General features: G+C 37.1%; 2 protein-coding genes across 2 annotated transcripts in view; both read left to right on the top strand.

Annotated features, from left to right (window-relative positions):
- Positions 1–779: 779 nt before the first annotated feature.
- The window catches only part of LOC116173642, a 40847-nt gene continuing 14845 nt past the window's right edge, over positions 780–26781 (top strand). Inside the window, exons 1-2 of the mRNA XM_031491264.1 lie at positions 780–957; positions 17125–19737. Of these exons, the coding sequence (XP_031347124.1) occupies positions 17145–19737 (2593 nt within the window). The 5' untranslated portion in view covers positions 780–957; positions 17125–17144. The remainder of the gene's footprint in view (positions 958–17124; positions 19738–26781) is intronic.
- Positions 14536–16292, top strand: LOC116173643 (galactoside 2-alpha-L-fucosyltransferase 3-like). Its single transcript, XM_031491265.1, has one exon. It carries the CDS (start codon positions 15055–15057, stop codon positions 16045–16047), a length of 993 nt encoding a protein of 330 aa, XP_031347125.1. The 5' UTR covers positions 14536–15054; the 3' UTR covers positions 16048–16292.

Genomic DNA, 26781 nt, shown 5'->3' with positions numbered 1-26781 from the left:
TGCTTAACAAAAACAGTTTTGAAACTGAACATTCTGACTACTTTCGGACTTACGACTTGGTTGATGAGGAGCCATCAATGTAAATATGCGTTGTCTCCAATACGTATGCTGCAGGCACGAGACATGAGCGCGGTTGATGAGTTGCCTATGTAGCGGGCGCAAAGGGTTGTAATCTGTAGTCTGCAGGCAGATTGCTTTTCCAATTTAAAAAATGTTGTTTCCCAACATTTTTTGGAAAGGAAGGGTTGCGTCAGACTTCACGTTCACAGTCCCCCGGTCTTAAAATTGCTTTTGAGGAATTTAGACTGAAACAGTTCACTCTCAGGCGACAGAAGTGCAGTGACTTCCAAAAACAAATGGGTTCCAATTTTCGAAATTAATGAGCCAATTTGCATAATACATACCCACCTTTGCTAAGGCGCAATCAGCTCTTACATAAAACGTGAATTCCCGCAAGCAACATAAAGATATTCGAAATTAATCGGGCCATAATAATACTAAATTGAAATTGACAAGTTATAGAAAAATTATGCAAATGTAGCTAAATGTTATTGTTTACACAATAATAAATAAGAAATAATTATCAACATGTTTGGTTGTGTAAAAACATGGGAATAGTAAATAAACCCGTATTAGAGGTGTAACTAAATCATTTGAGGAATTTCGAAACGAAATCGTTTATAATTGGAGTCCACATGTACGGATTTTTTCAAGCATCCCCAGCCATGAAAGAGAAATGCTAACGAAACGACGACGACGTCTGCGCAGAGTCACGGGTGCGAGCAGTGTCGTTTCGTGTTGTACGTGAGCTTCTCCCTCATCGTACTTGTTATATTTATTATTAAGGATAACATTATTGTTAGGCGTGATATTGTAATCATGTTTTGTATAGTGGACACCGTACCAGTGTTTAGTAATAAGAAAATGCTTGCTTTTCAATAACCTTCAATTGTTTAGGTAGGTAATTTTGACAACCTAGTTATCCTAGTGTTACTACTATCATGTCCTTCATTTACTATGCTTATGCCTGAGGGATAAATCATAATCGCATCGCGGCTAGTGTAAAATGCATATCACGACACATGCACAAGCATTAATCGTTAAAAAATATATGTGGTTTCTGTGACCCGCCTCAGATTAAAATAAGTATATTTTATCAACTATTCCAGCAATGCAGCTGGCCTGTATACAAAGTGCACACGATCAACATTCATTTCTTGTATGAAAATATCCACAAATCTTGTGGGTAGAATCGCTTTTTTGAAGGAAGACTCTTTAGCTTCGCAGTAAAGAACAAATTTTAAGCACGTTTGGGGTAGAAATACACATAAATGAACACAAACAGATATTTAGCAGGCGTAATACGCGAACGCCTCCGCCGATGCCTACATTTCGTGAACTCCATTGAAAAGTTCTCTTTTCCGTTTTTACTTTCAGAATTCTCTTGCTAGGTGTGTCCTCTACATATTTTAAAGGCATAATGTGCAATTTTGAATTATGAATCGATACTATTCAAAACCAAACTGGACAAGTTGTAACTTGGTGGTTTTGTTTTGGAAAGAAATCGGAAAAGTATAAAAAATCCACTTTCATATCAAAAGGGATAGCAGTGCGAGTGTGCACTCGGTGTAACGGGAAACTAATTTTGATTTTCATTATTATACAGCGTGTTCACAATCAACTCCATTGCAACGTTCATTCTTCATGCACGGAATTGTGGCAGGGAGAATGTTATTCGCAAGTGTTGTTATTAAAATGTGTTGCTAACTTTTTTTTGTTGTTTTTGCACAAAGCAAATTTAAATTGCTTTGTTCAAAGCAAATTTACATTGCTTTGTTCAAACAAAAAATCTGAAATATGTGAACTGCAAAAAACAGTAGATGGTAGGTACTACAAACGTTTCATTTGGGAATTACTTAAAACTTGAAAAGTTGCAAAACATTTTTTTTTGTTTTTATTGTATTATGGTGCAAAACTTGAGTAAGTGTGTCAAAAAATTGTGTGGTAAAGGACGCAAAAACAAAAATTGTTTGCAAATTGTTTCGTTGTCCGTCAAAAGTCCCAGAGTTTGCGTTTTTCTTTATGTATTTTTGAACAAGGACGCACGGAAACCAAACCCAGTTTTTGAAAATAAAAAAAAACCTTGTCATTACCTAGATTTACGTATAGGCGAGATCACCGAAGACCACTTTGACGAGACGAGCATATCTTAATTGATTTCGACGGCAAAATTCATTTATAGTACTTGGCAAAAAATTGGAGAAAAAACATAAATTTTAAGATCCACGCGAAACATTTTAGACATTCGGTTTATTTGGGAAAAATGCTTGTTTTACTTTTAAACTTTTATTGTCTTGACCACTTTTTTATAATTGTATAGGTAATTGACATATCGCCGACTGGTACCCGTATCGCTAGGATATCGTGTCATTGGCCAACCCCTATAAAAACCAAGTGTCAAATTGTTGACAGAATAGTTTCCTAGCTCAAACCAGATATTAAAAAAAGCCGTTTTTGGCAGTCTTACAGTGATACCTAATACCGTTGTGAAAAGAGCGAGCCATTTCCAGCAGACCAAATTTCCGAAGACGCCCGAAGTATAAATTGGCTTTACAATACAAATTATGTGATTGATACAAATTATGTGATTGTGGAATTGTTCTTCAACCCCTTGGGTGGCCATGCAGGGGGATGTTTTTCTGGAATATTAATTATGTTCTTGTTATCAAGCTCTGGTGTAAATTTGGTCCTGATACTATGTGCCGTTCTCAAGATAATATACGGGGGTGAGTTTTTCAACCCCTTGGGCGGCCGTGCACGGGGATGTTTTTCTTGAATATTAATTGTGGAATTGTTATCAAGCTCTCACTTAAATTTGGTCGTGATACTATGTGCCGTTCTCGAGACAATATACGGGGGTGGGTATTTCAACCCCTTGAATAGGCGGTGCAACCGGCTCATATGTATTCTAAATTATTATTATTGATTATTATTTTTAATTCTGTAGCAATATATTGACATAATTTGTATTGTACAGCCAATTTATACTTCGGGCGTCTTCGGAAATTTGGTCTGCTGGAAACGGCCCGCTCTTTTCACAACGGTATACCTGTACACTGGCAAAATGTTAACAAAAACAAAACAAAAGTTTTGTTGAAAAAAAAATATTTCAGTTTTTTAACTTTGACATTTTTTTCTCCCTTTTGTTCGTAATAAAACTTAGCATACCTAATTTTTGTAGGTTGTACAGACTGGTGCATTGGGATCTCCGTAACGGTGAGAAATGTAAGGTTAAATTAGGGCAAAGTTGTCCCTTGTTGTTACTAAAAAAACGCATTTGAAATTTTTGATAAATCACTGCAAATAACTGAGATATTACCGAAAAACTAAAAATGTCAAATTTCGTTTTTATTTTCCCTAGCTTAAACGGCTGGAAATGGACGGTTCCCGTTAAAATCTGCCGGATTTTTTCGGAAAATCTGAATCTGTTAGCGGAATTTCGATAACACGCTACAATGTTCTTATTTCTTATAGCCGCCATATTGGATCTTTACGGAATGGGATAGAGGGAAAAAATTCATTTTAATGCATCGCCATCATGGCCATGTTGTTTCAGCAAGATCTAGTTGCCCGTGGATGTTTTGTGGAGAAATTAATGCAAAACATTTGATTTTGAAATTTTTCTAGTGTATAGTCTGACACGTCATTATTTTTCTTTTTTGTCCTCTATCCCATTTCTTAAAAATTCAATATGTTGCCCATAAGAAATAATAAAGTAGTACCCTACTGTAGCTGTAGTTCTACATCTAACATGTTATGGAAATGTTAACAGATTCTCCTGGAAAAACTGCCCATAGCGTGCGATTTTGCACGTAAAGAACGCTTCGTGGAAGTGGGAAGTCAGAGAAGTAAAGGCTTTTGAACAAGTGAAACTTCTACTAATTTGCGTTCCCATTATTGAAACAGTCAGGATACCAAGCGCCCTTTATTAATAGTAAGAACCAATGCAAGTTCCTATGCCATCGGGGCTGCTTTACTCCAGGAGGAGTCGCAAATGAAAAACCTATCTAGTATGCAAGTATGCTACACACCACTGGAGAACAGAACTATATAATTATATTATTGAACTGAGACATTGGCGGTGGTATCGGCGTGAGAAGTTTCGTGGGTGCTTGGAAAACGTGAAAATCAAGGCTGATTGGCTGATGCGGCTAAAATAATAATAGTTATTTATGTATTAAGGGCATAATCAAAAGATTATGGCACGAGAGAATGTTTAAAGCCCGACGAAGGAGGGCTTTTAATTTCTCGAGGGCCATAATCGATTATATGCCCGTGGTACATATACAACGTTTTATTCTATTTTAGCACATCAATCTCTAAAAAGTTAAAAGGGATTAGTAGTTCTTGCAGGAATTTGTCGCTAACCAAATATGAGTGGTGTAGATAGTTGGCTTTTTTGTGTTGCTATGGATACTGAGACTTTACTTTTTATCAAACAATTCGCTGTTGGAAATGAGTGTAGGTGAAATGGAAAACGTTTATTCTGACGAAATATTACGTGAATTCGAAATCGCACCAAGTAAAGTGGTTCCTCATAAATCCAAAGATCTATATGAAAAAGAATATAGCAAGTTTTGCGAGTGGCAGTATCGTTGCTAGGCAATTTTTGACAGTTCTGTGCCATAAAGTCCAATTAATACCCTCATTTGGGTGCTTATAATAGTTATTTATGTATTAAGGGCATAATAGTGATGTTTATATTCTCGAGGGCGACGAGTTAAAAAGCTCGAGGGTCTATGGCCCGAGAGCTTTTTAGTCGCCTGAGAGTATAAACATCAGTTTATGCCCGTGGTACATACACAATTTTATGTTTTACAAATAGTTTTCTTCGTCAAAATTCGTTTACAAAATAATTCATTATGTTTGATCGAGTATGCGTGGTTCGAATTTGATATGTGATTGAAACCATCCAAACGTCAAACGTAATTTTAAATAATTCAATTCATCGTGTGAGCAAGAAGTTCCACTCGAAGTTCCAGAAACTATACGAAATAAGGTCAATCTTGTGATTTAGTAGGTATTGACAATTAATAATTGACGTTTCTAATTTTCAATGACTTGTAAATATTTGTTTGTTTTGTCATTAAGTATAAATGAGTTACTATGGTGATACTTAATGCCCTAGGGCATAAAGTGGTACTTTATGCCCGCGTATCACAGATATAAAATGTGCTATGATAGGTTAGTAAGACATAAAAAGGATTATAATCTAAAATAGAATAAAATAAAATAGTTGCAATGGTATCGGAAATTACGCTGCGTTTTTTTCGCGGCGGAAAAAAATGCCCTTATAGTTTCGGTCTAAGTATAGTTACGTGTACCCTATTCTGTCTACTAATTATTTGTGTGCATATTTACTATTCTTTATGAGTAGAAGATCGTTCACGTAGCTCTTGACGGCACCGGTTTGAAGTGTTCGCGCGCAGGGCGTTCTAATAGATTTTCAGTTTACATTTGAAATTTAATTAAACTTTAAATCGACGTGTTCAAGTCTGGGCGTAGAATTTAAAATGCAATTATTTTGAAAGTGTTTAAGTGCGACGGAGAAGAAATGGAGTAACGGTATTGTATGAGACGGAGGTCGCTGAATCGATAAAAAACATTTTTTTTATATTTGAAAGATATTTTCGATAATATTGCCAGAGACTTGTTCTGAATATTGCTTGTTCTTTCGATTTGGTGTGGAGGTTGTACGATTATGTATATCCGTCTGCCTGCTCTTATTCGCTTATAGCAAAGATCATGATCTTTGCTTATAGGCAGAGAATTACTATAGCGCGTTCGCACCTCCAGATGCAGTATGGTGCTTATGGACATACAGTACATGTTTACCAAACTTATTAACAAACGCGACAATGACAGCAGAAGGAGTTTATCTCGGAGTTTATGTTGTATTTTAATGTAATACTTCAATTGAATTATAATATGCCACTTTGGAATCATTCCAGGACAAGGATAGCGTTATCCAAGAATGAGACAGATTAGTAAGAAATGCACTCGGAGATGCATTTAGTTCATAAGACTGGCATCTGGAGGTGCGAACACGATATATGTAGATGGAATTTGGGTGTAATCACAAGTGTGTCAAGTAAAAGTACACATAATTAGTAGCGTTACTACTTGAAAAAAGAATTTTTTACCAATTTAAAGCGCTGAAATTGCGTTTTGAGTATCAAATTTTTTTCATTTGTCTGGGGATGACCCCCCCCCCCTCGCGTTTTAAAGGGAACATCACAACCACCGGCTCAACTGAGTACTGAGAAATTGATGGGAACATCATTGGGTATACCTAATAAATTTGGAACTTCCTGATCGACCACTTGATTGCAGTTAACAATAAAAATATCACATAATTACGTATTACTTGCAAATACTTGTCCAATTAGCCCAAAATAAATTTGTTTATTTATTTTTGTGTAGGAGAGGTTTCAGCCAAGGCTTTTCTACCAACCCAACCCATTATACATTTATAAATACTCGAATCTGGATTCGATTCAAAGACCCTTAGTATCGCAGTCGAACTTTCAGTCGACCGCGCCATACGGGCAAAATTGATACTTAAAATTTTTATAATTTCTCATCGTACACTTCCAGCATCTACTACAAAGAAAAATCCCTCGAAAAATCCTAATATTGACTGAAATTAATCATTTGAGACACTCAGTGGCCTCGATCCACTTCTGAAATAAATCTTGGATACGAAAAGAAAAATCCTCGGAAAAATCTGACATAAAATGAATTGATTAACAATGACAAAACGTTATTCCAAAACACATTAATGGAAATAAACACAACATTTCTAAAATAAAGAGAATCTTAAAAAGCTTGGTTTTACCTCGGGTTTTACATACTCGTAGTGCCTCGTACGCATACGGTCGATAATTAAGAATAAAATCTGAAAATTACTTACAGTTTTTTTCTCTTTTAATAATACCTAAATCGAGACCTAAATCTGGTCAGGTTTGCTATAAACTGACGCCCTTAACTCAACACAAATGCAGACATCTTCAGAACTTCACTTTTCTTTAACACAAACTTGACGATAAAGGAACTGGCATGTTGAAGACGAAGACAAAAATTCTCGGTGGCTGTGCGAACTGTTTAAAATTCTTACTTTGACATAAAGAGAATCTTGATAGATGGCGTCGCGATGCACTAAATTTTATGTTTTATTCAACTTCAACTGGGCTAACTTTTTCCATGAAACGGGACACGCTTTTACCTTCTCACAACTTTTCAACAGTCCCAACCCAATAACTATTGTAAAGAAAGATACACTCTTTTCCGAACCAGCCGCGTTTTTTCGTTGGCTGCAGTATTTAACGAAACACCACGTCCACCAAACAACAAATTCGTTCCAGTAATTAGAAATAATGCGCAAATATGAATAAGCCTTGATAAGGCCAGCTTCGAAGGAACGCGTTCCCACTTACGCCGAAAATAATGCGCACAACATTGTCCACCTTCTCTCAGTATTAACACTAAAACACGTGCGCCAATCAACATACGTCCGATAACAATCCTTGTCCACTTATATGTGGAAATGGAACTCGGGATTTCCCAGCCGGCTGGTGTATTTGGTTATTTACCTTTAAAAATTAAAACTTCCTTACTTAATTGTACGGCTTGCGATAAAGACAAAAATCTGTAATTCGTCTTAAAATTTAGCTCAATTAAGTGCGCTTCTAATGAGACCACTTACGACTGGCTCGGATAACTCTTGCTGTAACACGCCTAATTACTTAACTACGTTTAATTATACTCACTTATTTGCCGGATTAAAATTTCCAAATTCGGTAGCCCAGTAAAGCCCATTGTTACTTGGAATTTCGAGTCAACCAAAAGGTGTCTTTGTTATCTACGTAAACAACGAGCTTGCTGGTTTTGAATTAACATAGGAAACCAAAATCATCTAATAATTACTTAACGGAGCTGAAATCATAAAGTACTAATTTCCCGTCATCTTCGAAAGGACAACAGCTTTCGGATGCTGCAAGAATAATTACAATATTTCTATGGGAACAATTATAAAATTGCGCAATTAAATACGGTCTCTTGTTTTTCCACTAACAGCGGTTAACATACGGTGTCACGAAGCGCCCAATTATTCCTCCATATATACCGGGTGGTGATTGAAGCTGGTAAACTTAAGGGTTTTTCGAAATTTTACGCGATTGTACAAAATTACGCAATCCGCCGGTCCACAAAATATCATTCAAATAAGAGTTATCTGTGCATAAATGGTGGCAGGCGGCCAACTGAATGTCTATTTTTACTTCACTTTATGAACTTCTGGGTCAAAGCGTACAAATACGCGTGACTCAAAACTTCAAAAATCACGACTAATTTTGCTCGTCCGTCCATCGCTCGCTCGTCCGTACATTCGCTCGCTCGCTTGAAGGTTTCATGTTTATCGATTTGAAAAAAACGGATGGGCCGATTACATTGAAATTTCGCAGGTGGGTTCTATGTATACCAAATTTGTAGATCGGAATTCGTGAATTGGCAATGTAGGCAAAAAAAATAAGGAAGGCTCTTTTGACATCTCCGGTAGTTATGAACCGAATTCCATGAAATTCAAACTGGGAATAGGCAGAACCATACCAAATGTAAGGTCATCGCTTTGGCACTCTTGATTATCTATCGTAAAGGCTTAACTTGTGCATATTCTAGTGTTTGCATATTCCTTTCACAACAGTATCCTGGTTAATTTATAGGATGATGAACTTAACTTTTGCGATACGACCGTGAACGCGAAATGTGTTCCCCGGCTGAAACTGAATTCTTTTCGACCCACTTTTCTGGCGACTGGAAACTGAACTTTACGGCAAACCTAACCAGCTTAATTTTTTGAAACTACACCCACCGACCATTCGAATCTGTTCCACCAATAGCATTCATTTCTTTCAACCAATCACATCTTCAGAGCTCCAAAATTGCCCGCTCTCCCGTAATCAGCAAAATATAAAACGCTGCACAGCACGATAACGCGCGGATGTGACTTTAGCGGATTGCCATGTAATTGTAGTTAATTTCGTCTTAGGTCGCGACAGCCTGGCGCCATCAACTTTCACACGCTCTCAGAAGCCCTTCGGCCAAAATACAACAGTCAAATTTAAAATATTCGCGCAACCTCCAACAAATTCCATTTCACATCTTTGGAAGAATCAACCCCTAAAACCGTTCAGCTACCAAACTCTCCAGCGGGTGAGTTTTTTTTTCATTATGGGGACTCTGAAACCGTAAGAGATACAAAGCCGTTTGGGGCAAATTTATGCAAAATGTATGGTGATTAATTTGCCCTTCCGAAAAGTCTTGTAGGTCTACAAATAGCGAATTATGGTCAAAAAACCGAAAAATATCATTTTCGAGAATACGTTGGCGTCCATTTATTTTCAAAGATATCAAAAAATTATTTTAACAAAAGCTTGGTAAATTTTTCTCAACTTTCTGACTGCTAAAATAGTTGTTATGGCCCATAAAATATTATGTTTTTCAATCAAGTCGGATATTGCATTCTAAACATCAACGGCTTTTGAGGTCGTTTTTGGTTCATTCGAGATCTCTTCTTTTATAGCACATTAGCAACATCTATGCTTTTATCAGCATAAAAAGGCGAATTTACCGAATTGTAGATACCTTCTTATTGGTGTAAGAATTGGCCAAGAACAATTGTACATAAATACCTAATATAAATATGTTAAAGGTAAATATTTACCTTAAACACATCAGGGATCTTGCGCCGCCCTTAACAACGCCTTGCGCCCCCCAGTTTTTGAGAAACACTGTTTTAGAGAGCTGAAGGATAGTTTTGTAAATTTAGGTTTTTTTAGTAGTCCTTAAAATAAGGGACGATTTTTCGAAAAACAAAACAACGCCAATAACTCACGAACCGGGGCACCAAATCAAAAATTAAAAACTTAAGATCAGTTGTTTGTTTTAATGAGTTCTAACTGCCCTTTTCAGGTGTAATGACTTAGTATTAACACCCTGTATATACAGAAGAATATATGCACTCCAAATGTCAATAAAAATTGAAGGAAGTCGAATTGAAGAAAATACGGTCGCGAGCTACCGAACTTGGACAATGTGGTTTGCATGATTAACGAGCTCCTAGCGAGTTTATAATTTTGCGGTGTTTGTCCGTCTGTCCGTCCGTTAGCACGATATCTCGATAACGAATGGACCGATCAACATTCATAGTGCCCTTTTCGCATCTCGACCATTTATAAACCGAATTGCAAACTTTTTTATTTATGAAGGTATTTCAATGAAATTTGATACATAGCCACTTTGAAAAAAGCAAATTTAACGCGTTTCAAAATTTCGTTTTGCGCATGCGCAGTTCTATCTTCCTTATTTATGGGGGGATTTAAATGAAATTTGATACATAACCACTTGGAATAAAAGCAAATATAACGTCACATTCAAAATTTTGTTTTGCGCATGCGCAGTGCCAACTTTCTTATTTATGGAGGGATTCAAATGAAATTTGATACATACCACTTGGAATAAAAGCAAATGTAGGCCATTTTCCAAATTTGGTTTTGTGTAGGATGTGCAGTGCCAACTTTCTTATTTATGGAAGCAATTAAATGAAATTTCATACATATACACTTTAAATAAAAGCAAAACTAACATCAGGTTTCAAATTTGGTTTTGCACATGCTACAGTTTTAACATGTATGTAAATATATTGCTAGAATGCTATTGCCCATTTCAATGGTTGTTGATCTTTTTCGTTTAGTTTAATAGCCAAGAGGCTGCTCCTGTAAATTTAAATTGTGTTTTTTTAATGCAAGATTGAACAGGACTGGAAGAGAAGATTACGTTCTAATTTCAACATCTTGGTAGGTAAATAAAAGTCTTTAAATGCAAACAAAGTTCATCGAAAGGGGTTGCCTTTTACTTCAAATTACGGTCTTTACAAAGCGATATACAATGATTAAAATTAATTTGTATAAATTCGCTTCAATAAATTTACTTGTACCATATTTTGGAGAAATTGAGTTCATGGAACCAAACGCGACGTGACCCTTTTAACCATTAACGACGCAAACCCTGCTTTTGAAGGGCTGATAAAATCAATTCGAAATAAAAAAAATGGCAACCACCCCTTCTTACGTAATAACCAAAGTACATATTTCAAATACGACTTCAGATTAAAAGATGGAAGAACGTTAGGGGCAACAATACAATAATCATAAGCATGCGCGCAACGAGACCGTGTTAATTTTTCAGGCTTCTTTTGCCGTATAACGCGAATGAATTTATTTCGTCTCGGATTTTCAAGTTTGAGAAAAATTATAATGAAGGCGGTAATTTTAATTTTAATATCTTATTTGGCGTTTCATAGAAGGATCACCTATACTCCAGCATCCCTAAGATCTGGGAATATTAATTTTAGTCGGTGCAGAACGAGCCACACCAGCGACGTTTTAATTTTTATATAGCTCATTTCATTGACCTATCTTAAAATGCATAATTATGCTTCTTTGCACAATTGAGCAATTTCCCACATTAGACGTTACATTGCAACAAGTGTGAGAAATTTAATTCTCTTAATTTACGCAAAAGAAGTGACGGAGATAATAACGAATTTGGGATTTACATTTACACCAGTCGATTTACACAGCGATGATATTGGCATCTCCCCGGGTAATTTGTCGTTTGCAACACCGACAACCTTGCATGGAACTCGACAAACCGGGAAACTAGAACGACTGCCAATGTTGACTGCGATAATGTATCCTAAATATACCGGGTGGTGCAAGTAGGAATATAGGGATTTAACATGGGAAATTAGTTTTATGCGCAATATCCTGCCCTCCTGTACATTTTACAGAAAAAACTGTAGAGTTTAAAGTTGTTCAGAATTAAAAGGTACATACAAATCTGTTTTTACATGTTTTATTAAGCTTTTGGTATACCCGCAAATTTAAAAATAAATTTCAACATTTCTGTTATTAGTAGCAATAGCCATAACTTTTGTTGTTTTATGAATTGTACACTTCAATTACGGAAAATGCAACTGGCGGTACTTACGATTAGACAGAAAAAACGCAATTATATCCTTACTGTTGGAGTTTTTAGGTGAATCCGTCCTAAAAATATTTCCGGAATCCCCAAATTAATGAATTTAATCGCCAGAGACTAATAAATATGGATGATGGCAATTCCATGCGTTCTAACTAACGCCTCAGCTGTTCGTTCAAACTTTGATACGACTCACAAAAGAAAGAGGAAAATGAAAGTGAACAATCTAGAACCACTGCGCGGTAAGATTACGTTGTTGACGTCTAACAATAGAGGGAGCCATCTACTCAAAAGTTACGAGGATCAGTCAAGTAAATATACCGTGAACACTAATAATGCTTGTAATTGAAAAAATAAACCATTACACAATTTAAACCCAACCACAGCTCTATATGCCTATTGGATATGGAAGTACAAGTCTTCAAAGTAATGGTTTACAAAATGTTTTAGGGCCACATATCGGTTCTCAGCAGTCCAGTTAAAGTATTACTTTACAAACAAATCTTCAGATCGTTGAAACAAATTTAATTACATAATATCGATTTGAAACCAGCACCTTGTCTGTTGGTGCAATGCAATCGCTCTGAAGTACAGTAGGGAAGGAACGCAAAATAAAACATTGTAATAGCATAATACTATAATTTGTTGTATTTTACTTTTACGTAAATCGTCTTTCTACAAGCATTCTTCAACGGTCCCGCATTTGCTGCCAGACAGCCAGACGGCAACCTTTTTACAAATAAATTTGCAAAAATGTGCTAAAAAGGAATCTTTCAAAACCTTTAAAGGTTTTAAATTTTTCGAGAAATTTTTAATACTTTGCGTGAAGCTCAAAAGGTTACCAAGAGTGTCCAAGAGAGGATCTTCAAAGGTTTGGATTGTTAAAGCGCCCTTAAAACTCGATAACACTTTTCAAAAGAATTGCCTTAAAGCACTCTCATGAGTCGTTAAGAACTTCCAAGAGTGTTCAGAAACTTTTAGAATACTTGAAATTATTCCCTCTCTTTTAGAGCAAAGGTTTTAAGAGTGTTGTTATCTATTATTTACGGAGCTTTTGGTGTTGAATAGCCTTTAAAAGTCTTTACAAGGTCGTTTAATAGGTTTAATGGGTGTAACTCTATCTGCAAACGTGGGCAATTATCTTAAAGAGTGTCTAAAAGGTTTTGTGAACCTCCAAGAACCTTGTAGATTGTTTTGGAACATCTCAAGGCTTCATTAGTCTTTAAGATCCCAGCCTTCATTTTTTATGAGGAGCTTGAGTTGTGAATAATGTGAAACTTTTTACAAATCTCCTACAGCTTTCAAGATATTTAGTTTGTTCTTTTTGAATTCGGTAGCTTATAGCTCTAGCACCTGAGCCAAGAACAATCTTGACAATTAATGAGCGTATAGGCAGACTGCGCGATGCCAACTTTTTTAGTTGCGGTATTGTATTGTAAAACCCCAGAGGATTCTAGTAAAGACAAGCATATCACATATTGTAAAAATCAGATGTGCGCACGCACAAACTGCGCATTGTTAATTTCCTTATTTATAGATATTTTTAGCGCATTTTTTAAGAATTAAAAAAAATGTGGTATTGTTTGCGTTTTGTCCGTCCAACTTCTGTCGTTTCGAACTACTTTTAGCGGAATTATCCTAAGAGTCCTGGAATTTTGTGCTTTAGGTAGCCTATACCTTGAAGGTGTGCCGGACGGCCATCAAATTTCGCTGTCTAAAAGGGGCCCCCATGAATTATTTCCTGATATGCTTTTACATACGACAACCAATCGGTCTCAGATTTTGCATACGCATGCGTTTAGTGGTGCCAAGTTAACCTTTAGGAAATGGGGGGGGGGGGATTAATTTGATCTCATTGTGTTCTAATTAAAGGTCTCAACGAAAGGAACCGTTTTCTACCAACTACTGCCCTTCTTTCTGTCCTCTTATCAAAGTACAGGGTTGAGGGGAGGGGGGAGTGGAACTAGTTTTATCCTGTCGGAAGAGGGTACTCACAAAGGGCGATTGAGACGTCTGCAAGGAATATATCCATTGGTGATGTCAAATCAAAAGCTATTTCTTTTTAAAAAATGCGCTTTATCTGCACAAGAGTTGTGCACAATTTATACTTGTTTAATTTTCTAAACGAAATTCTAGCCAACACACAAATCATAATGCCCAATTAACATAATCTCTTAGTTATTCAGTTTGAAAAGTGATATCTACTAATTTTTAGCACAATTTAAAATCATTTTTAACGCATTTTCCAACAAAGTTGAGTGCTTTATTGCAGCCACTTTCTCTGTCCGTCCGTCTGTCCGAGCCCCTTAACTCTTCCTACAGTTTTAAATATATTATATTAGCTATCTCTGAGACTTGAGCAAAAAAATCTTGACAATTAATGTGCGCATGCGCAGGCTACGCAATATCAACTGTCTTATTTATCGAGATATTTTTTTGAAATTTTAACCATAGATGCTTTTAGTAAAGGAAAACCTCGAGGAAAACATAGTCATAGTCTTTTGGGGAGTATTGATAAATGCATGGAAAATGCGCAGTAGTTACTCGAAAAGCGAAAACCTTTTTACTTGTTAAGATTAGAACTCGCTGTTGCTAGCGGTTAAACCGCACTCTCGACCGCACTATTCCGATGTTTAAGACCCTCCATTGAATAAATGCAACCAATAAACTTCCTAACGCCTAACATAAGGTTGTTTATCAACTACGGGGTAAATAGTTAACAGTACATATAGGATGACAATATCAGACACAACCTAGGATCTAATTTTAGGGCGATAGAATTTGTAGAAATAGAATGGAAAAATGATTCCGAGTTATTAGCTGACGAAGCAAATTAACACTTTCCTGCGCGTATAGTGTATCTAATCATGTGATGATAATGTAATCCATGAAGCCAACAGGATTATTAAATTACACCTGATATACTTACCGTGTATAAAGAACACATTATTTAAAATGGGAGTTACATTGAAGATGGTAATCCTGGCTGTGTTTTTAATATCTAGTGTTACATGGTTTCTATACATTCAATTTTTTTTATTGCGCCCAGCTACATCTAGTTACGCTTCTCCTACCAAACGGTACATTGACTTGGAGAAAAAAGTGTGTTCCAACCCTAAATTAAAAGAGAAAAAAAGTTGGGCGAAACAACAGTGTCCAAAAAATGGCATAGTTACTTCTGCAACTGAAGGACGACTTGGTAATAAAATGTGGTCTTATATATCTGTATGGGCAGTTGCCAGAGCTGTTGGTTTGGATCCCTACGTTCCACGTTGTCTCCGTAGTCCACTGGACCAAATTTTTGATCGTCTTTCAGTGCCATTGATTGAAGAAATCTCGCATTGTCCATTTGACGAGAAAAATGTTGTGAACAGTTTGGATTCGTGGCAACACATGAATCAGAGTATAGTAATACCGTCATTTGCGTTTCAACAAAAATTATCGGTAAGATGGGCGCAGGATATAAGATGCGAATTTAGATTCAAAAAGGAACTGATTAATAAAAGCCAAAATATTTTAAGATTAGCTTCTCAGAAACGCACAAATTGTACGTTTGTGTCGGTGCACATTCGAAGAACAGATTATCAAGCGTATCTGAAAAGAAAATATTCCATTCGTCTGGCGAATACAAGTTTTTACTACTCCGCCATGAAATACTTTGAATCAAAATATTCGAGCGTCGTTTTCATCATTTCGAGTGACGATCCTAATTGGTGTTCGAAAACATTTAAAGAGAAAAATAATGTATACATTACAGGGACCAGGGTTTCCCCCGCTTTAGATTTAGCCATAATGAGTTCGTGTAATCACTCAATAATTGATTATGGTACATTTGGAGAGTGGGGTGCTATTTTGGCCGGAGGTGAGACAATTTTTTATAATATTGGTCGACCACACAGTACTAATGATTTTGCAAACAATATGCCGGAATGGCGTGGACGTGTTTAAGTAGATTGTGGTATCAACTCAGAAGTCAAGAAGAAAAGTGGAACTTTAAGACACACTCAGCCGCATGCGTACACAAATTAGGAAGCTAATACTAGGTAACATGTACTCCCAACATCAGATCTATGTATAATTAAACTTTTTTTGGATCAAGTAGTTTTATCTTTTTTCCTACCATGTTGCTTGAAAATTCAGCTTGGTATCAGTTACAACCAATATTCGTTTCCGGGACGGATTTTTGAGATGTGTTCAGTTAGGCGATGCAAATAAGTATGTATTCAATTGTGCCTAAATTCAGAACACTTCTATTTTGAGTATCTACTCTAAGCACCTACCTCGACACCTACGTTCAATTGAGAGAGGGGGGGGGGGTAGAACTAGTTTTATCCTTCATGGTAGGTACTCTAATGAAAGGTAATGAAAAATACACAGACTGCATTTGGATATCATCCGCTTTTGTTTACAAAATTTGGCTATACCTACCTATCCAATTTTTCAAGTTTACTAACGATTAAGTATAAAGGGATTTTCTGTAAAAAAAAGGCATGCGAACTTCTCAATTAGTGACGAGTGGATATTTCGATTTTGATTCTACTGAACGGGCAGTAAAACTTTAAAAATCTCGTTCTGCATCGTCCCTATAGTCTCCGAACTGCCCTCCGTATCCTTTAAAAAGCAGAACGTCTGCTTAATAAACCGTATGCATTCAACTTGAGGTTGCAAAGGTTAATAGTCGCGATAATAGTAGATAGCCGACGCTACCGTCGCGACGTGACAATTTCCGTCGTAATCTGAAATCTGCAGTTTAAAAAATTAACTTTTTATGCTAATATTCGAGGCTTTTCTAATAGAAATATAAACATACTTAACTGCTACCTATTTCTTTCGATAATAGATGAAGATTTATTTTTTGTCTTGAGGAACCACATCGAATTGTATGCTTTGAAATATTAATTGAAATGAAGAAACGTGTGGTAACTTTTGTTGTAAATGTTTTTATCCATGTGTTTTCTAGTGTGTTTTTAATATGTATTCCCAGTTGAGTCAATATCGGAGAATAATACAAGTTACTTGTTTCAGGGGATCCCCTGGTGCTCGCAATGGTGAATAGCGGGTCCTTCGACTCAGACGTGGATCGAAATGAGAAAGACGGCTTTACGCAGCTAAATCATATCGTAGAAACTCCACAATCGGTCGTTTCGATTCACGCGGTAAGCGGAAGTCTGTGTGAAAATGACTTCACAACGCAAACAGCTGATAGCTTACCAGTCTCGCAAGCTATCGAACCGACTGCAACCAAAACAGAATTTAAGTGCAATATGTCGGCAGAATTTGTCCGCGTGCGTGATACGAATGTCGAAGGAACAAAGGAAATGCGTGGCAAAATAGAAATACAACAGAAGAATAAAAAAGTCGCCGAACAAATTGTAAAAATGAGATGTTTGAGGAATTTTAAGGTCGAAGGGAAACCGAGCATTTGCTGTAGTGTGCCATTAGATAGAATTCCCGATGTATTAAAAGTTTGTAGTTCATTAATTGCAGCTAAAACGGCCGTCACTGTTGGCGAAAAATCGAAAGAGGTGATGAAAAATAAGGAAATGTGCCTCTATTGCGATCGCACCTTCATCATCCCCGCAATGAAACAGAAGCACATGAATCGATTCCATTCCTTAAAATTAAGTAAATTTCGAAATTTGCCGAATGTGCGAAGATCTTTAATTAAATGTTGGTTTTGCGACTTAAATACCGAAAAATTCGAACTGAAACAACTATTCGCGCATTTCGTTACGGAACATTCGGAAAAATACTTCGGTTGTTTAGAATGCGAAATTAGATTTCCCACCTTCCACGCGATTGAATCCCACAACACCTTGATGCATAGCACCGTTTCCCCACTAAGAGTTTCAACGGAACCGGTGATTACCTCTGAACTCAAAACGGGTACGCACGAAGATACAACGAAAACACCATCTGAAAAGGTAGAACCACCACTAGCCAAAACAAAAACAGAAAATAAAAGAAACATTAAAGCAAATAATCAAAATTCCTTAAATTATTTAAATAGTGATACAGTAAAAACCAGAAGAAAGTGCCAGTCTAAATATCTTAGTTATAACAAAAACGGCAACTCCAACTCACAGTTACCTGACTCATTAGAAGACTCTCAAAAAACGAATAATAGTAAAATTAAATCTAAAACGAAATTAGTAAAAGAACTGCGAAATAAAAAGCTATCGGTAATTAGCACGAAAATGGGAATGAAGCACTGCCTACGAATCACTAGGCAACGCAGTAAAATACTAGAAAATGCGAAAAACAGCAAGAAAAGAATCGCGCCGCCAACGCAAAAACCTCAATCGAACCTCACTACCAAATACATTACGTACCCAAATAGCTGTTCCCCTTACGACATATCCTATCGAGTAAAAAAGATAACGGACCATTCGATAGATAACTTACGGATAAGTTCATTAACTTTTGACGACGTTTTCGATAAGGCGTTTTTTAATCGGGTCAAATGCAATATCCAAGAGAATCTGCTGAACTTCGTCGATGGGAAGGTATTCAAAAGTGTCGAATCGGAAAATCGCATTTCGAGCTTTCAGAAGAGGGAGGACTCGCCGCCGGAGGAGGGAAACAGCAATTGCGGGTACGCCATGACCTCCACCCCCGTCGTGCTAATCGAAGCGAATATCATTGACGATCTGGAGTCGCAATTTGATTCGAAATCGAAAAAGAAAGGGAGCGCGTCCGCCGACGAAATTCTTCCATTCAAGTACTTCACGCGCAGAAAGTACCAAGCGGTCATTTCGGAGAGGAAGGGCAACAAGGACCTGTCAAAGCTTGATATGTGGACGCAGTTAGTGATGAAGAACAGGCAACAGAAGATTTTGAGCGATCAAAAAACCGACAAGGAAATGGTGGAATACAAGAAGAGCGACGAGTACAAGACGAAAGTGCAGTTGGAGGAACTGAACGGGATTTTAGACAAGCGCGGGCCGCTTGAAGATCTAAGGGAGGAAGCTATGCGAACGGTTGCGTTGGAGAAACTAAATTCCGTTCCTGCCGAAAAGAATGTGGAAAGCTACCTGGATGTTACCATAATTCTGAACGATCTGCTAAATAATTTATTTCCAAAGGATACGTCCTCGACTGATTTGCCGTTAAGTGATAGTGTTCGTAATCAAGCAATTATACCGGAAAATAAGCTTCAGGCTGAAGAAATGCTGAACGTGTTCAACTTGCAACGGATTTCGTACGTGCCTCAGCGTGTGGAAGATGGCGAGACTGCAATGACCGAATTGACCGGGGAGTGGGCGCGCACGAGGATATATGTGTGTGCGGCGTGCGGACTGAAATTGCCCAACGCAAAATTACTAGTGGACCATAAAAATTTGTTTCACGTAAACGTGTGGTGCCAGCATTACGAATTTGTCGGGAATCAGGGTGAATTGTATAGACATTTAAGTATTCCGGGTTTGGGGAAAATCGGTGCAATTGAAGATAAATTAGTGAACGATATTTGGAGAAGGAGTGACGCTAGGGTGTGTAGTAAGTGCAATAAACGGTTCAATTGTTTAGGAGATTTACATAGACACATGTTGGAGTGTGGTGGTGACTTGGCGTGGATGTTAGAAAGAAAGAAGTACAAATACCGTCCATACGGATCAAAAACTAGAAAGAAGAGGCGCGGTATGTTGGATATAGTTTTTATAGGCTCCGTTAACTTAGCACCACCATTTCAAATTTCTGACTAAAGATAGATTGCGCCACTTTGAGTTCAGCTAGCGCCATTATAGATTTTGCAGAAAAGCCCTTGTTTCGGGGGGTGCTATGTTAACGCTAGCACCACCATTGCGTCCGATCACTTCCAAAAGCAAGCGCTGTGTTCGTCAGACCTAGCGCCAGCTAGCGCCACAAATTGTAGAGCTAGCGCCACCCCCCAATAGTGAGGAGAGCAATTTTTCTTAGCACCACCATTTTGTCTTTTCATGTAAAATTTTGACGTTTTGTGTTCTTCTGACCTAGCGCCAGTTTGAGTTCAGCTAGCGCCATTATAGATTTTGCAAAAAAGTCGTTGACTTTCGGGGGGTGCTATATTAACGCTAGCACCACCATTGCGTCCGATCATTTCCAAAAGCAAGCGCTGTGTTCGTCATACCTAGCGCCAGCTAGCGCCACAAATTTTAGGGCTAGCGCCCCCCCCCCCATAGGGTGGGGGGCAATTTTTCCTAGCACCACCATTTTGTTTTTTCGGGTAAAATTTTTACGTTTGGAGCTCTGCTGACCTAGCGCCACTAATTTTACAGCTAGTTCACGAGCTCCTAGGGAGCCTCGTAGGGAGCTTATGATTTTGCGGTGTCTGTCCGTTGGCACGATATCTCGATAACGAATTGACCGATTACGATGAAATTTTGTAGATGGATTCTTTATCAAATTTGTAGATCGGAGTTCGTGAATTGGCAATACAGCCCAAAAAATAAGGAAGGCCCTTTTGACATCTCTGTGAGTTATGAACCCAATTGTATGAAATTCAATATGCGTATAGCTTTAGCCATATAAAACGCAATTCCAAAAGTTGAGCCTAATCGATCAACATTCGCATCTCGACCATTTACAAACCAGATTGAAAACTTTTTTATTTATGGAAGCATTTAAAAGAAATTTAGTACATAGCCACTTGGAATAAAAGCAAATTTAACGCCAGTTTCAAAATTTGGTTTTGCACATGCTGTAGCCATACCCAGGAGCTCGTTTTCTATTTATTTACACGTCGATGCGAAAAGGGTACTGTGAATGTTGATAGATTAGGCTCAACTTTTGGAATTGCGTGTTATATAGCTAAAGCTATACGAATATTGAATTTCATGCAATTCGGTTCAAAACTCACGCAGATGTCAAAAGGGCCTTCCTTATTTTTTGGGATACATTACCAATTCACGAACTTCGATCTACAAATTTGATAAAGAATCCATCTACAACATTTCATCGTAATCGGTCCATTCGTTATCGAACTATTGTGCTAACGGACAGACACCGCATCTGGGATGGTCAAACTCTTTACCTTTTTTAAACCCCAATGTGCAAATCTGTCCCTCTTAGGGTCGGAAATAATAATCAAATTATTTTAATTTGAAGTCCTTTACTTTTTGGATTGATCGTTCTGTTTAAAGTAAAAAAGTTCCAATAAAAATACTAAAATTTGTATGTAAAGTAGCAAGATTGTAAATATGAACAATCCCTTAATTTCAAAGTAAACAGACGGTGAGGTATGCAGGTACAGGGTGTAAATCGAAAAGTGGAACATAAGCGTTTAACATGGGAAATTACTTTTTCTTTGCGCAAACATTTCCTAATTATTTTACTTCAAATAAAAGTTATCTCTATAAGTCTAAGTAGCCATGGATGGACTATGTTTTTCTTTTATCATAGTCCATGGATACTAAAAACTCGTGAAAACAGAATCTTTAAAATTAATTTTTTCGCGTACAAGAAGAGGTAGAATAATCGTTTCACATGATTTAGATGCAGAATTTATATCTCTATAACTTTTATTTGAAGTATTTTTGCGTAAAATAATTAGGAAACGTTTGCGCAAAGAAAAAGTAATTTCCCATGTTAAACGCCTATGTTCCACTTTTCGATTTACATCCTGTACCTGCATACCTCACCGTCTGTTTACTTTGAAATTAAGGGATTGTTCATATTTACAATCTTGCTTCTTTACATACAAATTTTAGTATTTTTATTGGAACTTTTTACTTTAAACAGAACGATCAATCCAAAAAGTAAAGGATTTCAAATTAAAATAATTTGTCTATTATTTCCGACCCTAAGAGGGACAGATTTGCAAATTCGGGTTTAAAAATGGTAAAGAGTTTGACCATCCCAGATGCGGTGTCTGTCCGTCTGTCCGTTAGCACGATATCTCGATAACGAATGGACCGTTTACGACAAAATTTAGTAGATGGATTCTTTATCAAATTTGTAGATCGAAGTTCGTGAATTGGTAATGTATCCCAAAAAATAAGGAAGGCCCTTTTGACATCTTTTGAACCAAATTGCATGAAATTCAATATTCGTATAGCTTTAGCTATATAACACGCAATTCCAAAAGTTGACCGTAATCTATCAACATTCACAGTGCCCTTTTCGCATCGACGTGTAAATAAATAGAAAACGAGCTCCTGGGTATGGCTACAGCATGTGCAAAACCAAATTTTGAACTTGGTGTTAGTTTTGCTTTTATTTAAAGTGTATATGTATGAAATTTCATTTAATTGCTTCCATAAATAAGAAAATTGGCACCGCACATCATGCACAAAACCAAATTATGAAACTGGCGTTAAATTTGCTTTTATTCCAAGTGGCTATGTACTAAATTTCTTTTAAATGCTTCCATAAATAAAAAAGTTTTCTATCCGGTTTGTAAATGGTCGAGATGCGAATGTTGATCGATTAGGCTCAACTTTTGGAATTGCGTTTTATATGGCTAAAGCTATACGCATATTGAATTTCATACAATTCGGTTCATAACTCACAGAGACGTCAAAAGGACCTTCCTTATTTTTTGGGCTATATTGCCAATTCACTAACTCCGATCTACAAATTTGATAAAGATCCAATCCATCCATTTCATCGTAATCGGTCAATTCGTTATCGAGACATCGTGCTAACGGACAGACGGACAGACACCGCAAAATTATAAAACTAGCCCTAAAATTAGTGGCGCTAGCCGGCGCTAGGTGAGCAGAGCACCAAACGTGAAAATTTTACCCGAAAACACAAAATGGTGGTGCTAGGAAAAATTGCCCCCCACTCTATTGGGGGATGGCGCTAGCTCTAAAATTTATGGCGCTAGCTGGCGCTAGGTCTGACGAACATAGCGCTTGCTTTTGGAAATGATCGTACGCAATGGTGGTGCTAGCGTTAACATAGCACCCCCCGAAAGTCAAGGGCTTTTCTGCAAAATCTATAATGGCGCTAGCTGAACTCAAAGTGGCGCTAGCTAGCGCTAGCTATAGAGATTCTAGCGCAATCTATCTTTAGTCAGAAATTTGAAATGGCGGTGCTAAGTTAACGGAGCCGTTTTTATAACGAGCCACAATAAAACAGTAAAACGAACACATTTCCTCAGCAAAGCAGTCAGTGGCAGCAAACTGTTCGCTACTGACAGCTTTGCTGTTCATTTGTTTTATTGCGGTATTTGTGTGCTTCTGCCTTTTTGTGTTAAGGGCACCACAGACTTTGCACGACGTGTAAATCAGTTGACACGATCTGACAAAGAAATCGGAAGTGTGTCTGTAAAGTACGTCGTGTAAAATTTCAACGGACTGTATTTTGGTTCGACTTTTTGCCTTCCGATCGAACAGACACGAGGTGTGTGGACATAATCTGTCGTACATTTTCAGTGTCGTCGAATTCGACGAACAAGTGGGAAGTCTGTGGGGCCCTTTATTTCAACAGTCACAAGGGTTGTGGGGGGAATATTTTCTATACCTATCGAGATCTTCAACTCTACAACTGATAATCGAGTAATGCAATGTATGTAGGTACATCGTAGGTACATAAAAACTCCGATTTATAAATATGACGAAAACGACCGAAATCTACTCGTGCTCATTTCACCAATAGGCGAAATGAGAGAAAACAAAATAAAATTGTGAATTGGATTCTATTGCAAAGTTCACGCAATACAATACACACCTTGCCAACATACCCACTACACACTACACAGACAATAAATAAGATGAAGGAAGGCTCTTGTTTTTTACGTGTTACGTACTACTTGTCCTTGTGTGCGACCTTGCGTAGCTGCAGACAACAATTCTGCGTAAAGCCAAATGGAACAACGGCAACGGTTCATTGTTCTTTAATTACTTGGATAAAAAAAGTAAACAAATATATTTCCTGTGTTTACTAGATCCTCCTAAAAGGACTTCCCCTCGGACTTCCCCGATTGGGGATAATTATAATTACCACATGCAAAAAGAGCCGATCTTACGTGTGGTCTTACAAGGGGCTTAAATAAGTAATTCATATAAATAGCGCGACTCGTATTTCGCGTTGTTTTTTAATAACGAGGTTAATAAACAAACGAGACTTGATACAACAAATATGCTGCATTGCGGGTTACCTGATTTCTATAAATAACTATTTCAGATAACTGCAAAGTAATGCCCGTAATCTCAGGGTAATATAGTGATAGTAATGTCTTGTCGAGGGGTGTGCCGCTATCTTTATATATATCTGCACACCTACTGCCGAATTTATGTTTACTGCCCTGAAAGAGATGTGGTTCATCCGAGGGTTCATCATTCATGGGATGTATAACATACAAAAACACATCTAGTGCTAGATTTTAATACGAGATGTAATCATAGACATATGTATAATAAACACTGTGCCGGTCTCTTACCGTTACGCATCTTATTGGTTCTTTCAACAGAAGCGATCGCGATCGCATTCAAATTAAATCATTTCGTGATATTTTTTAAAAATAAAACCCAAATGATAATAATTAAAAATGTGCCGTTTCATAATATTTGATCCGCTCGACTTTCTGCAAAAAAAAACCGAAGCAAAAACCGTCATTTTTGGATGTAGGAATGTGTTCAGAAACTACTCTCATTTTTCCAGGTAGATTCCATGTACATTTATTTCATTGTTGAAGAAAAAAGGGGGTTTACGAGGAAAATCACTGCAGAATGTTGATGACCATCACTCGTATTTTGTAAAATTTTCGAATTTTTTTAGGATTTTTCTAGAATTTTTAGAATTCTCTACAATTTTTTTTAAATGCACATGCACACACAATTATTATTTTATACAATAGAATTTTAATGTACACAAAATTTGAAGTGGTTTATCCCGAGGAGAAAATCTCTGTGGAATTTGTTGGAATGTTCCTCGGAATTTTTTAAAAAATTGTTAGAATGTTTTTTTGAAGTGATTTACCGCTTGGGGGTTTCTATTTATAAAAAGTAGGTAAGTTTTTGCATTTTCAAAATTCCGAACACTTATAATATTAAGTAAACCCGTTTCTGAAAACAACGGATCTGTTTTGCTTTATAAGCGGCATTTTATTAACTGAAAGAGTTTCCAAAAATTTTGAGATAAGTCATTAAAAACTACTCAGTTTAGTCTTACGGTTTCTTAAGGACGGCATACTATTCATGAGAATCAATAGAGGTCGCCACTGACAAATTGCATTGTAAAATTATATCGAACTTTGAGAATGACTCCTGGGCTTATACAATCAATTATTAGGGTGGTTTTTGAAAATATAAATTCTACATACATTACTCTAGAGCGACTGTATAAAGGTTTTACTAGAAAGACAGTAATTACTACAATATTGCTAAAATAAGACGACACATTTTATTTTTTATTTTAAGCAATTGTTGAATTTTAAAGTACAGTCGCTGTTAAAACTGCTCCTCTTCTTTCAATATTAAGTTTTGTCATTTCAAATCTAATATTGCGACCAGGAGTCATTCTCAAAGATTTCATTTTTAAAAAGTTACATCAACCGCAATGACGGCAAGCAGCAGTAGTGCAGCTATTTATTTCTAGATGTCGCTAAGGTACAACTTAAACTTGGCGCGCGTCGGTAAAAAATATAAGGAACTGCTTCATCCGATTATGATGTCATTAAGTACAATGAATGGTTGAGTACATAAACGTGACCAACATTTCTTTCTCCTTTACTAAGATAAAATGACATTTGTGATTTGAATGTGCGTGGGCGACCCTACGGTAAAATTTTACACGATTGTGTAACACTGCCCTTATCCTATGTCTATCCTACGACGTGCATTTCCTAAAAAATCACAGGGGTGCAAAAATGCATTTATTATTTATTACATAAAAATTATGGGGGGGGGGGGTCTATGGTGCAGAGAGACCACTGACCAGATCTACCATTGAATGGATCTACTCTCGAAATTCTCAGGGGTAGAGATCATGGGGGGCGGGGGTGAATTTTCAGTAAAAAATATTAATTGCCCCGAGTAACTATTTTTTCGGCACGGTTAATTTTTTACGTCACTGCACCCTCGTAGCGCCGCCCCTAGGCATCCTCTGCCAATTTCGAGGGCAGATCCGCAGATATGGACTCTACGCCCCCTATAACCCCACAGTAGGATTTCTCCGGCTTGTCATATAACGAGCGATCAAAAAAGGATTGCCAATCGAGTCGCGGACTCTCCGGGTAACCAAAAATTCCAAAGGTTACTCGACAACTCTTTTTTGATCGCATAGTATGAAGTTTAGTGAAAATAATTATTACAATAATTGTGGGAATGACAAAATAAACAAAAACAAACCGTTTTTTTTTAAATAAAGCAAATTCCCCTATGTATCCTTTTAAATTCACCACGTCAAAGCATTATTATAAGAATAATAACTCAATAACTCTGGTAATAGTGCATAATCGTTTTTTGCGTGTACCTTTAAATGTAATTTAATCTATGTCAACCACCTGTTTTTTATCTCGTTAAAATAAGCAATGGAATGTGAACAAGGTCACGGAAGCCAACATATAAAAGTAACTTAATTTAGAGTATACACAAACCAATTGTGTAAGTAGATAGTACCACCTACTCGACACGATGTGGCAGCACAATTTATGTACTACAAAAATAATGCTTCACGATATTTCGATTTTAAAACATGCTGCGACCTCTGATATTTAATAGCTGAATCATGGTTGCCTCATTTCATAAATGATTTAAT

The sequence above is a fragment of the Photinus pyralis genome, unplaced genomic scaffold (assembly GCF_008802855.1).
Source record: "Photinus pyralis isolate 1611_PpyrPB1 unplaced genomic scaffold, Ppyr1.3 Ppyr1.4_LG6, whole genome shotgun sequence".
In the NCBI taxonomy this organism is placed as follows: domain Eukaryota; kingdom Metazoa; phylum Arthropoda; class Insecta; order Coleoptera; family Lampyridae; genus Photinus; species Photinus pyralis.
Note: the sequence above shows the minus strand (reverse complement) of the source record. Positions and strands in the feature narration are given on the sequence as shown.

What these genes read in the sequence shown, in the direction of transcription:
- LOC116173643 (XM_031491265.1), top strand. Translation starts at nt 15,055, where the DNA reads ATGGGAGTTACATTGAAGATGGTAATCCTGGCTGTGTTTTTAATATCT.